This window comes from Protobothrops mucrosquamatus, unplaced genomic scaffold (genome assembly GCF_001527695.2).
Source record: "Protobothrops mucrosquamatus isolate PMUCROS unplaced genomic scaffold, P.Mucros_1.0 scaffold1148, whole genome shotgun sequence".
NCBI classification, from domain to species: Eukaryota; Metazoa; Chordata; class Lepidosauria; order Squamata; family Viperidae; genus Protobothrops; species Protobothrops mucrosquamatus.
In genome coordinates, this window is record NW_015387363.1 from 25,339 (window position 1) to 39,151 (window position 13,813).

Sequence of the window (13,813 nt, forward strand, 5' to 3'; positions counted from 1 at the left end):
TCACGGCCGACAAATGGTCATCCAGTGCCAGCCGCGAATCCAGGAGGACTCCCAAGTTGCGCGCCCTCTCCGAGGGGGCCAAAGTTTCGCCCCCTATAGTCAGCGATGGTGTCAGCTGACTATGCCGAGGCGCTGGCAACCACAGCCACTCGGTCTTGGAAGGGTTGAGCCTGAGTCTGTTCCTCCCCATCCAGACCCAGGTAGCCCTTCTTAGTATTGGCTGAAGCTTTTCTTGCTCCACATGGAGCGTGCCAGAACTAACAAAGTTATAAACGATGGTGAGACAGGAGCACCCCTTATGGCAGGGGACTCCAATGTTGGCAACTTTAAGACCTGTGGACTTCAACTCCCAGGATTCCTTAGCCAGCCATGGGAATTCTGGGCTTTGAAATCTATCGGTTATAAAGTTGCCACGGTTGGAGACCCTGCCTTAGGGGATGTCATGGCATCTGCCTAGAGCCTCTAGGCATTTTCATCCCAACAGAAGCTCTAGGGAAGAACATCATGCTCCGTAGACCTTCACTGGCAGCTGGGGATGCCTTCAAAGACAAGGTCACGCAGAAACCGTGGATTACTTTCATGCTCTTCCACGTTCCCCTTTTTCTCAAGCCCACCCGTCCTTGGCCTGCTGAACCCAAACAACTGTACACTGAGGCTTCCCCAATGGATGCTGGACAGGATTCTGGATGCCAGCAGAATGTCTTCGTTTGCCCCTGGCCAGGGCAGTTTGCAAAGGAGCCCTAGTGAACACATTCTTACAAAACCTGGGGCCTTGAGTTATTTCTGCTACTGCTTCTCCCATCTTCTTTTTCAAAGAAGTAGTACAAGAATAGGGGCTGAATGAAGATTTCCAAAAATAAAACATTTTCAAAAGAAGTTAATGGTGAAGCATATGGCAAGTATTTGAAAATGCTCAATATTTTCCCAGAGAAAGAATGCAGAGAAGAGGGGGAAACGGGAAGCAGAAAGACATTATAGCCACATTGTCTTTTTAAATGATCTTCTTTAGCTTTCTTAATTTTGATTTTGAGTTTAAAAGAGAAACAGGGCTTTGCTACAAGGCACCTTTTTCTAGGAAGCTACTGTAATCTTTTCTCACTAAGCACAATAATTCTTTCTGCTTTTTCCAACATTCAAATGCATACAAATTTATCTGACAAAATGACTGACTCAGCTAAGGATTGTTCCTTTTAAATATCAGCCGAAAGTTAAAAACCAGCCTCAGAAGCTAAGCGAGGTTTGTCAGCCAGACTTACAACTCTGTATTTAATGAGATAGTGGCGGATGGGGGAGCCCCCGTCGTCCTGCTTGATGAGGTTCACTTTGATGGAGTTTCCGTCTTCTCCCATGTGGCCTTCCAACTTTGGCGCGCTGGGCTCCCCTGCCAAAATGGGTGCAATTGCACATTGAATGGGACAAGCAACAGACTCAACAAATAACAAAATGACATCCCACATTTGACCCAGTTAAAATATGCTCCTGTGACCCAATTCAGAAGGTTGGCCATCTTCATACGACCAATTCCATACCACCTCCATCTTTTCACTGCAGCCTAAAAGTTTGTCATGAAGGAAAAGGATTTGAAGAAGATTTTGTAGATGACCAGGCTGAATCCGAGGGAGGAGTCAAGTGTGTTATCAGTTTCGCATCCCTTTGTGCCCACAAGTGGTCAAAGTCCAGCCCTCCTTGAATTCCATTGACTCTTATCTACCGCCAATTTGCCTTAACCGTTAGTAGTTTCGATTCCCATTTAGAGGTAGCATGGAATAAATTTGTACTCAGTGGAATAATCCTGGTTCCAGATTTCTTGTGCCTGAAAGATTCATGATCCGTCTGGAAACCATGAATCCTGGGTGAATCTCCTGAGCCTGTGGCCAAAGGGAGTAGGCAGGAAAACTGGAGGGAGCCTGGAGCTTTGCCTTAATGTTTGCAGAATTTGAATATTTTAGAAGTGTCGATAGACATTTTATATATTTCTTGCATTTATATCCCATTTTCCTTCATGATCTGTTCCCTTGTCTCATTTTTCCTGGAAGGCTAACATGTAGACATTTTCTCCTCTCCCCCCCCAGCTGTTTGTGGGAAAACACAACAGCTTTGTGTTGACAATCACATAGCCCTTCTTTGCTTTCTTGTCAGATTTCAACAGGAAAACTTTAGGAGACTCTGGAATCTGCAAGAAACTTGTGCACTGATTGCTCACCTCTGCACCAGAGGAACCTCTGGGCCTGCCTATGTCCCCATCTAAATAGCTTTTCTGTTTTGGTTCATGTGCACACGTGCACACAGACACACCCTCTTGCTTTTGTTGTTGGAGTCTAAACTATAATAACCACTTAAATATATCCTACAGAAGCTAACATGAAGGAGAAGTTGAAACCAACATGAAATTTTCAGGAAACTACCCTGAGAATTCTATTTTATTTTCCTTCCTTGCTCTTTCCTGAAATTAATTGTTTCTTCTGACAAGACCCCTAAATCAGGGCGTCTCCAACCTTGGCAACTTTAAGACTTGTGGACTTCAACTCCCAGAATTCCTCAGCCAGCAAGTCTGGGAGTTGAAGTCCACAAGTCTTAAAGTTGCCAAGGTTGGCGAGCCCTGCCCTAAATGATGCTAGGGTGAGGATAGGATGACCATGCAAAAGTGTGGGTTGGCTGCCAACTCAGCTGCTGCTGTACCCATGGATAGACCAAAAAGAAAACAAAGAAACCCAAAAGCCAAAGGGAAGGGAAAGAAAAGACCACCTTAAGATGGTTAAAAGAAGTTCCAGTGCTACCACCTGCTAACAGGAACCTCTAAATTTAAGCAACTAATCATCTAGAATTTCTCTCGAGTGGATAATATTCAATGGAATGTTTTTTTCCCAGGCTCACCAGTCATGATCAAGAGTTTTGTTTAGAAGCAGAAAAGATACTGACAGCTCCTAAGTTGGAAAAAGTGGGGAAGAAAAGAGTAGTAATCTGACTCAAGAGAAGTCTTAGCCATAGTCTTAGCCAAGAGTAGTTACTTCAAGGTTATTAAGAAAGGAGACATAGTAGTAGCTGCTGGCAAGTCTCTAGCAGAAGATACTCTGAAGAAAAATGTTGAGTTTTCTTCCTAAGATGTCTACAAGAAGAGATGCAGCAGCTATCGGTTCCAGCTCCTTTCTGACCAGGTCTAACCTGTATGTCCATTTGTGTTTGGGATGACTGGTCTGATCCTGCCACCTCTAAGAAGAGAAACAAGGCCAGGGCTCCCTTTGCCTTCTTTCTGCTGAAGGCAACACTTTTCCCTCCGGGGACCCAAAGAATGGACCTATTTTGCCCTGGAGGGGGCAGTGACCAGAGAATGCCAACCCACTGCAGGTGAAACAGGAAAGGATCCCTCTGATCTAGTTTCTTGCCTTCTTGCAACTGAAAAAGGGTCACGCTCCGAAGATCCATTCCATCGCTTGCTAGTTAATGGGCAACTGAAGGAAAATTGCCCGTTCCCTCTTCCCCACCCCAACCGCTTCCAGTCCCTCACCTTTGATGGGGGATGCTCTGGCTGGAAATGATGGAGGAGGAGGAGGAGGAGGAATCGATGACTGTCAAAGGGCTCCCTGCATCCTCCCTTTTCCAAGGGCATTGATTTATGCCTCCTTTTCCTCCCGAAGGGAAACTTTCTGACAAGCATTCTGGGGCCCTGGCAGTGGCTGGAGAGCCGTGACAAGTGGAAGTCCAGAAGAAGCATCAGGCCCAAGATGGGATCAGACAATTCATGGCTCAGGGTTTGTTTTTTGCTATCCAGATAAAAGTGAGAGATTGGGGGATGGGGGTGGGTGGGAGGGAGGGAGGAGAGATTTGCACCAGGACAAGTGCAACTGAAGGGAACCCAGGCACTGCTTTTCAACAGACAGAAGTCACCCAGCACTTTCCCAAGGACTTCTGGGAAACTACAGCCCGTAAATTAAAATCAGGATAGTACCATAAACTCATTAGGAAGAGAGAGAGAAAAAACCTGGTATGTGCACCCATTGCTCACATTAGAACATTTGGGAGGTGCAAAGGGGGGGGAGGGCTGGGGAAAGTCAAGCAAAGCAGCTCTTAAGTGTATAAATTTAATAAACAAACAGACAAATAAATAAACAAATTGGGTATTATTACCTGATGACGATGAACATCTAGAAAGTTTATTCTATAAAGGAGATGGAGGTGGGGTTTTGTTTTGTTTCATTTTAGCAGACGTCAATTAAAATAATTATGGGAAGGGGGAGATATTAGAAAAGAGTGAAAAGGCACAAAAAACAAATCACAGAAATTTCAGAGACAAATGGACCATTTCTATGACATGAGTGATTTGTTGTCTTTGCCTAAAATCTATTTTGACAAATCTTAATTTTTAGCTGTCAAAATAAACGTTAACAACTGAGATTATCCCAGGTCTTTTTTATTTTTCATAGTCCTCTTGATTAATATCTGACAATGTATATTGATAGTTCCCACCCATTTTTATTTAGGGACTTTTTTTTGTAACGTTTAATCTAATCCTTTCCTTTTTAAAAAATTGTGCAATGTTTTGATTTCTGCCTGTAAAATTCATCCAGATAGATAATTAAAAGAAAACAACAGGAGCTTGCATGAATTTTAGGTTTTTCTAATTCTGATCTCGCTCTAAATCCAGATTTGCCAGCAGTGCTTGATAGCTCCTCCTCAGATCTCAAAGGCTTATGGAGGAATCGTATCAACAGAGGGAAGCTGGTTTTCCAGAGTCAGGACAGACCCGAGGATGGATCTTTCCGCTCCTCCCCAACTCTTTTATCACTTCTATATGGAAAGGGGCTTTGAAAGTCTGGACCAGACTCAGAATGAACCTTTGTGATGTTAACTCTCAAATAGCCAGCGCTGAAGGAAAAAAGAAGTTAGGGTTATTATAAAGTCAACAACCCCCACAATCCGAGAAAGAGAGGACGAGACGACCACACTTAGAGCTTGCCCATGCAACCTAGAGGAAAAGGAACACAACCTCCTTTTACACAGCAACTCATTTGCCTTGAGTTGATAGCAGGGACAGGTGACCGTTGACTTTGGCACACACCATCCCTAAGCCCTGACCCTGCTAAGCAGGCTGGCAGTCCAAAAGGCAGGTGGGCCCTTCTCTGCCTCTTGCTCCAGCGTTCATGCCCTCCTTTGTGCATCAAGAGGAGAAGCTGCTGAGGGAAAGGAGCCATCTGCCCCTCAGGTATCTCAGGAGCAAAGAGGGACATTAAAATGCAATGAAGGAAATGGTGGCTCTTCTTTGCAACAGCACCGTTTCTCCTTCAGTTCAGCAGGAGGGAGAAGAGCCGCCCTCTAGAGTAGACCCAACTCTGAAAGGTTGAGCAGGGGGCTATAAAAAATGTTTGGTCCCATGCCTCTCCTTGGAGCACAATTAAAGACCCTTCCCCGCTTCCTGGTCCTATGCCATTAACCATCTTTCAAGGCTCTCTCCCCCCCCCTTTGGTCACTGTGTAAAAAGGGTTGAAAACTGTGACAAAAGCGCCTGCCACAGTTTCAAATCACGAATGGCACTAATCACAAGTTTAGTCAATAGTTGAGGTAGAAAGAGACACAGAAGAGAAAGAGGATTAAAGTAACACACAAAGAAATGAGATGGATGGGGGGAAAAGACAACAGGCTGCACACAATCAAGAAGGCCGAGGGTTAGTTCCAGGGGGATGTCGCCCAAACATCTGTGGAAGGAGAGAGAGAAAACAGGACAGTGGCTTCTTCACTCCACACGTGGCAACAGCTGTTGAGTTACTCAGGTTAGTTTCCCTGGCAAACCCCTGCTTGAACGCAAAGGGGAGCAGCATTCCGAGATGGGGGTCAAATGGGGTGAAATGATGATGGCCTTGCGTGCTTTTCCAAACAAACTATTGATCTTCTGAGAAGCAAAAGGGCAAGGGGTGAAGTTGGTCTTCTCGAATGTCAGGAGGGGGAAAATCAAGTGACATTCTAGACCAGGGGTGCCCAAACTTGGCAACTTTAAGACCTGTGGACTTCAACTCCTAGAATTCTTCAGCCCTACCAGAATATTTCCTCTGTGCCAGTTTTATTCCCATTGGGTGAACCAACTCTGAAAAACCCTTTGGTTATGCAAACATATGTAAACTCTCTCTTGATTGACTTAATGGCTGACATTTATACAAGTGACTCACTTCCTAGCTGTCTTCTGCCTTCTCAGTTTCCCTGTTCAGGGAAGATGAGTCTAAGGAAATAGCAATTGGATTAAAAAAAAAAGAGGACAAAAGTAGTCCAGGAGAAGGGATACTTAGGACTTCCCCAAGTGATGCTTCTTATTACCTCCAACCTCCCTATAACATAAAAACATATAAAACTGACTGCAGAAAAAGACCTAGTGGTCCAGCAAGACTGCTCTTTTGAGTTTTTTCTTTTGTTCTTTCTTTTCTTTTTCTCTCTCTCTCTCCTTTCCTTTATTTTTTTATTTATTTAAATTTTATTTTATTTTAATTTTTGTTGGATGATGGACACGTGCTCATTCCAAGCATGTTTAAACTCAGTTACTAATGACTGACCCACTACCTCCTCTGGAAGTTGGTTCCAAGCTTCCACTACTCCTTCTGTGAAGTCCTACTTTCTAACAAGACTTTTGAACTTCTCTCCTGTCCCCCCGCACATGAGTTTATCCAGAAGACTTTGCTTAATAGCAAAAACAATATTTTTTTCCCTTAACATCTGAGCATGCTTGCTTGTGCCATTGGCATGAAGCCTTGGCCTCTTATCCAAGCATCTAATCACCGATTGCTGCTAGCATGGAGGTGGAGAATAGGTCTTCAGCCTTGGGCTACTACTTAGTAGACCCAGTCCTAGAAAACCAGGGCCAGATGGGTCTTTCAGAGGTCACCCAAGATCTTGTGCTGCAACAGGACATGTTTGTCCTGGATTTCTTTCTCTCCTGTGCAACATCAAACTTCCTTAATCGGACGGTTACATCAATGCAACTATGGCAGTGTGTTCCAGGTCTCGCACGATAACTGGGATTTGCTGATGGACCAGTAACTGTAGGATGAGCAGACAAACTCAATGAAGAAGCTTGCATTTTGTACTCAGCACTAACCACTGGGCCTGCAGTTTATCTACATGAGTATATTCAGAATATGTTTTTATCTGCAACATGTTCTGGAAGAAAAATACACCTGATAATAGAAATTGAGAAAGGGACCCCTGGCACAACGGAAGCAAACAATTTAGCCTGGCACCCCCAAACACAGCAGTGACTTGCCCTCACAGAAGAGCAACAGAAGGATGAACTTAGTTGGGTTGCATGCAGACATAATGTGTTGAACAAAGCTTTAAAAAATAATGAGAGGTTATAGAAGGAAAATTTTAAGCGATGACAATTCAGAGGTTCTGAATGGAAAAAAAAAAGGTATCATGTTTCTAATTTGTTTTGTTTTGTCCTGTGCAGAATTTGTTAACTAATCAGAACAAAGGCTGTGTTTTGTTGCTGTCATTTAAATTTTTTACCTTCTGTTCACCAGCGTGGACGACATCATCAGCACCATGCAAGCCACATGACAAAGTCACATGATACGCACGCACATGATTTGGTTGAAAGGAAAGTGGAGGAAGTCACATGAAAAATACAAAAAAAAAAATTTAAAAAAACTGATGTAAACAATGGGCAAAAAAGAATCAACAACATTTACAGATTAAAGTCTAAACAAAATCAAATTAGCCATTCTACTGAAACACCAGAGCAGACAGTTAAAAACAAAACAAAACAAAACAAAACTCCACCAATCTAAAAAAAACACAAGATTATTATTAAACAAGCGCAAGCACTGAGGTCCTTGTAGGGAGAGGCTGGGCGGGTTAGGCAGAGCTCTGGGGCAGCAGATGAATTAATACCAAGTCAGATAAAGAGTCACAAAACATCACTGGGACTACTAGAGAAGGGTTCCTCTTAGCAATCAACTCCTGGCACAGCCATAACAAAGGAAAGGAGGGGAAGGGAGGGGAGGGGAGGGGAGAGGAGAGGGAAGGGAAGGGATTTCATTTAGCAACAGGCCATTCACCCAAAAGGACACTAAAAAAGAAAGTCAGCTTCTAAAATTTAAGGCAAATGGAGCGGGCTGCCTTCCTTTAGGCATCGCCTCTTCTCTGTAGGAATAGAAAAACAAAGGAAAACCAATAGACCCCCATGCCCCCCCCCCAGTCTTCCCACTCTGCTAGCTGTGCAGGAAGATAAATGGAGGGTGCCTAGCCCAGACTCCAGGTTTTCCATCATCAGTCCTCCAGGCCAACTGGAAGAGTCCATTAGGATGGGCCAAGTCTTCAGGGCTGAGCAAGACTCTGAAAGGATCAATCAATAATTTTGCTGTACCTGGAAATTCCCGAGGCGTGTGTGTGTCTCACACAGTGTCCAAACGCCTCTTTGCTGGCTTGGACAGCAGTGAAGGTTGACGCAACAAGCGCCTCCTTTTCACATCATTTAAAAATTGTTCTTGTACGGCATCATCAAACCAGTTTCTCCCATATGACCTAACTTGAAACCTGGTATAACCCTAGATATCTTTTATTTTACTTTATTTTATTTTTAATGAGGAAGAAGGATTGCCTGCTCAAGACAAGGCATGGGTGATTGGCCAGCGAGGGAGGCCAACTGGTCTCTTGCTACAAGGAAAGACCAGCCAGAAGGACAAATCTTACAGATTCACAAACAAGCCAAAATCCCTTTGCAAAGTCCACAGCCCAGATCAACCCTGTGGTCTCTAAAGCAAAATCGGAGGCACGGAAAGGTTCGTGGCCTGGAAGGGCTCTCATTAAGCAACTCCAGAGTCATACAGTTTGGATGCAAATCTTGAGCATTTCCACTGTTTCTCTGCAGCCTGCCACCTCCTGGCCTCCTTCTTCATTAATAGCTGCTCATCTCATGAAACCTTTTGGCCCCATTCAGATTCACAGCTTGTAGGCACCAAAATAAATGGTGATATGGAAGGAAGAAAGAGGAGACCATTTCTGAATGAAACTCCTGTCGCTCAGAACCTTGCTTTTGTGCAGCTCTGTGGAAAGAAAAAAAATCTAAGACCCCCAAATCCATTCATAATCTTCTCAGTCAAGAACCCCTGTCCGTTCAGAGAGGCTTGATGTCACCTGCCTATCTTAACCTTCACTCTTTTCTTCTTCTCTATGAAATAATCTGGTGTGTGTGTGTGTGTGTGTGTGTGTGTGTGAGAGAGAGAGAGAGAGAGAGAGAGAGAGAGAGAGAGAGAGAGAGAGACTATTCCCCCCTTCTCAATCTGTCTCTCTGGGATGAGAACAAACCTATTCAAACAGCCAGGATGCCATGCCACCCTTTACCATTAATCGTCTGCTTCATCTTCCATCCAAGGTCTTTCTTGAACTTTCTCAAACGGTCCTACATCCAAAGCACTGTTTAAGTTTAAGGACTGGATGCTTTGGAGACATGCAAAAACTTTTCAAGGACTTGGGGTTTTTTTTATATTTTCTTTGAGCCCCTTCAGATTCATCCTGCTCAATGTTGAAAAGATGAATATAATTTAATTTAATTCATCTCTGCCACTTGCAAAGATCAATAAGCTACTTATAACGGGTGCATGAAAGGAAGCATGAGGAGAAGAGAACAAAGGCTTCCTGGAGCATGGCTAAAAATCCCAATCACATCCATGTCAATGCCTGTGGTTTTTTTGTTTTTTTTTTTAAAAAACCACAAATCCTCCCACGGGGAAGCTGGAGGGAGGAGAAAGAATCCCCCTCCCTTAATTCACACCCATCTGGTCCACATTTGCTGGACGACCCAGCCCTCTGAGGCGGCAAAGTCCCAGCCACTGACCGAATGGGACCCTGGTTTTGGGGGGAGGGCAAAGGGGCAAGAGCAGAGGCTGTGTGGGGAGGGAGGGAGGGAGGGAGAGAGGGAGGGAGGGAGAAAAGGGGAGGAAGCCATCTTGCTCCTCTCAATCTGGTCCGGTAATTTCAGTTTTGATGGGATGCTGGGTTGCTATGGCAACATGAAGGATAGATAAGACCCATAAAGGTGAAGCCTGCTGTGAAGATAAATTATGAAGGAAAATAAAAAGCAGAGCGGAGAAAGAGAGACAAGACCTAATGAGGAGAATGAACACAAAGGAGGAGAGATTTTGCCCTCTGGATTTACCGTGTAAAGACTGGCTATGAGCATTAAGGTTAGAGCAGCTTTTCTCAAGCTGGTGTCCTCCAGTTGTGCTGCATGAGGACCCCCCGCCTGCCCTTGGCAGCTGGAGATAATGGAAGCCTTACCTCAGTCCCTGTGAGGGATACCAAGTTGGGGAAAGCTGACTTCGTGTGGCGTCTTGCCAAGGTCGCCCACTTGCCAAGACTATGGGGAAAATATAAGGACTGGGTAGGGGAAGGGAAGGAGGAAGGAAGGAAGGAAGAGAGGGAGCGAGAGAGGGAGGGAGGAAGGGCCCCAAATCTCCTTCAGGGAGGGTGCGATAGAAATGTAGTAAGTAACCACAATGTCTGAAGAAAAATGGTAGGAGGGAAGAAATGGCACTGGATCTGAAGCCTTGGCAGAAGCAGGATTCAGAGACACAACAGACATCTGGCTGTCCACAGTGGAGAAATGAATATCCCAGTCACTAGAATTGGGAAGAAAGTGGTCCCCAGTAGAAGACAAGGCTTGGAAGAACCAACGCTACTACAATTGTTCTACAGAAAAGGGCAGAACATGGTCCCTGAGCCAGACCATCCTCAATGGCCTCCTCCGCCTAAGGTAAACCTATTTCTTGGCAAGAACTTCAAAAAACACCATGAAAGAGATTCTTCTCAAAAGGAATGATGTACTTTTGAGTTAGAAATACTTGTTGCTTTCCACGTTCCCAGGGAATAACCTGGCCAAGGTGCCCCTGCCAGTCAGAGAGTGGAGGAAACCCAAGAGAAACCATTGTGTGGATATCTGGAGATGGTGGTCAACAGATCGACCACTGAGTGCCAGACTCCTGACTCCAGTTTCATCTGAATGCACCAGGTGAGTTCAGATACTTCTCGCTGTCTCAGCCTTACTCTCTCCACCTGTCTACAAAATGAGGGAATGATGCAAATCTACTTCACTGGTTGCTGTTTTTCTTTTGAACACGATTTCCTTCCAAAATCTTAGGGGGAAAAAAAACATCAAGGAAGGATTATATCATTTGTAAGCTCTCGCCTCTCAAAAACTCCTGGAAGTTTTCTTTAAAAAATTATTCGGGAGGGAATTTAGAAGCCATTCAGGGTTGTTCTGTGTCCTTTCTCCAGCTTTTTATTTAATCCCGAAGAAGCAGAATAGCTCATCATGACATTAACACTGAGATTTCTATTTCGGGCACCTTCCATTGATGAAATTCATCTCTCATTACTTCTCTCTCTCTCCTGTTTAATTCCCCTGAAAAAATTTAGGTAATAACATCCTGGCAATTACATTCAAAAGGTTAACAGCTCAATCACAACGAAGCCAAGGAATCTTTCACAGCAACTTCATTCCTTTGCTAACAGCTTCCTCTCTCTCTCAAACTGCAATCAGTAACCTAATGAAATATATTGCTTCATAGATTCCATCTGGCCCTGATTATGTGACAGCAGATTTTATTTTATTTTTTAGGAAAGAGGAAGGGGACTTTTTCCTGAAGTTGAAGAGTTGCAACTGTGAGGGAGGTGGGCAATTTCTAAATGTGATCGATCAATAAATAAATAAGCTACAGATGTGAGCAGTTTTGAGGCCCACCCCGAGTGACAAACACCCTCATGACCTTTCTCCAAAGGGCTGATCTCAGGGAAACTCCTTGCCCAAGAAATGCAAGTTTCTGTTTACGGCGGTTCTGGTGTCGCCTGAAGGCAAGGCCCCACCCAGCCCACAGGATGGCTTTGTGGGGCCAGGTTCTCATAGACATGGCTGTGGCAGCCATGTTTTCCTTCCAGCTGTCCCACTGAAGGGGATCTTCTCTGTGTCCCTCTGAGAAGTCTCAGCTGTCTGCATTCTCTTGTATTAAACATTAAACTGTATAAAGTGGACTTCCTCAAGTATAGACCCTGCTCTTATCTACACGAGCTAAATCAGATCTCTCTGTCCAGCAGCAGGTGGCATGTCAGAAGCCCTCCAGAGTGAAGGGCTATTGCCCTCTTTGGCCTCCTGCCTGGAGATCAAGGCAACCGGCAATCTCCCACACTTTTGGCCTCATCCGCCAGAACTCTCTGGCATAGATATTTTCCACTGAAAGGGAACTCAGGAAACCATGTTATGCTCCCTGCTGGAAGACCTTTCATCTACAGTTAAGGCAGGGAAAAAGTAAATGGTTCATTCTGATGGTCTGGAATCCTAAGAGGCCTCTAAGACTCCTTTCACACCAAGCCAGAATAGGAATGTCCACTCCAGCCAGTTACTGTAGATCAGACTGTCTTGAAAGTTTATAATGAAGTCTGCCTTCATTCATCTAACCGAGAATAGATGCTGGCTGGGGAATTCTGGGAGTCTTAAAGTTGTCAAGGCTGGAGAGTCCTGGAGATATTTCTCAGTTAGATGAATGAAGGTAGACAGGGAGAGAGAACTTCTAATATTCTCTTTTAGGGAATGGTTCTTGAACTATAAACAAAATTCAAATTATGGACAGATCAGTAATGTTCTTATGAAATTCTTCCCCTGCTTTCTACATATAGACTTTCAAGACAGTCTTGAAAGGACCTGTCTTTTTATATTTTCTCCTCTGTCTTTGCCTGAGCTATTTCTGCTATTTTTTCCCCCTGCACCTTTTCTCCCCAAATAGGGCTTGGCAGAATCTAACTACCTTGCCTGAGACAGCTTGGGGGTGTCAATATTGCATGTCCCTGCCATGGAGGAAGAAGAGAAGAGAAGAGAAGAGAAGAGAAGAGGAGGAGAAGGGAAGAAAAGAAAAAGGAGAAGAAGAAAAAGGAGAAGAGAAGAAGAGAGGAGAGGAGAGAAAGAAAAGAAAAAGAGAAAAGACACCTCCACTCCAACCAGGTGGCATGCAGATAGAGACAACATGCAGACTCTGGAGGTAAGGGGAAAAGGGGAGCATCCACCTCTTGACCAGGTGTTAATGGGAAACACAACAGCTACTTGAGTGTCAGTATTGTTAAGAGAACTGATTTACCCGCTACAGACAAGGAGAAAGAGAAGCAAAGCCAAAGAGAGAAATGTTAAGTTAGGAGAAATCACACGTGGATCTACAGGACACGTTAAAGCCGGGGCACTCTGCGAAAAGGAACGGAGAAGCAGCACTTACGTGGTGGTGGGGGGCCTGTGGTTCCCCCATGGGCGGAAGACGGAAGATGTAAAGAAAAGACAGACCCCCAAAAAAGAAAAGAGGCAACAGAGATGAAAAGAAAAAGGAGTTGATGGAGGAAGGTGCCAAACACAAGACAACACTCTGGGCCACCCGACTGTTGAGGACTAGCTCCTCAGGAGGCGGACCAGCTTTTCAGGGTAAAATAAGGGTAAAGCGACAACGGGCACAATGGGCCACCCTTCAACTCATTGCAAGAGCTGAGGAAATAGGTTACACATCACAGAACGGCTGCTAAGGAGAGGAAGGTATCTGAAGTCGTAAATATGGAGGTTATTCCTGCATCAATGAATTATGCAGGCAGCCCAGTTTCCTTTAGTTTTTTCTTTTAACAGGTGGCCATCCTTCCAAGCTCAGCTTTGTCTGCGACATCTCGCATTTTCCTTTTTTTAAAAATGCATCCTGGGAGACCCAGAGGTGTTTCTATAGTAAAAAGGCTGCTGCAGACAGGGAGGCAAGGTGGGTAGCCCTACTTAATGCATTGAAGAGGGAGGGGAGATGGGGAATGCCCCCCC

At 44.6% G+C, this 13,813-nt stretch overlaps 1 protein-coding gene across 1 annotated transcript in view; it reads right to left on the bottom strand.

Moving 5' to 3' along the window:
- Window positions 1–13,813, bottom strand: part of NCAM1 (neural cell adhesion molecule 1) — a gene marked incomplete at its 5' end in the record, with an annotated part of 46,030 nt that overhangs the window by 12,111 nt on the left and 20,106 nt on the right. The window contains 4 exons of the mRNA XM_029284964.1: window positions 1,257–1,381; window positions 8,726–8,731; window positions 9,944–9,982; window positions 13,239–13,253. Coding sequence (XP_029140797.1) covers window positions 1,257–1,381; window positions 8,726–8,731; window positions 9,944–9,982; window positions 13,239–13,253 — 185 coding nt within the window. The remainder of the gene's footprint in view (window positions 1–1,256; window positions 1,382–8,725; window positions 8,732–9,943; window positions 9,983–13,238; window positions 13,254–13,813) is intronic.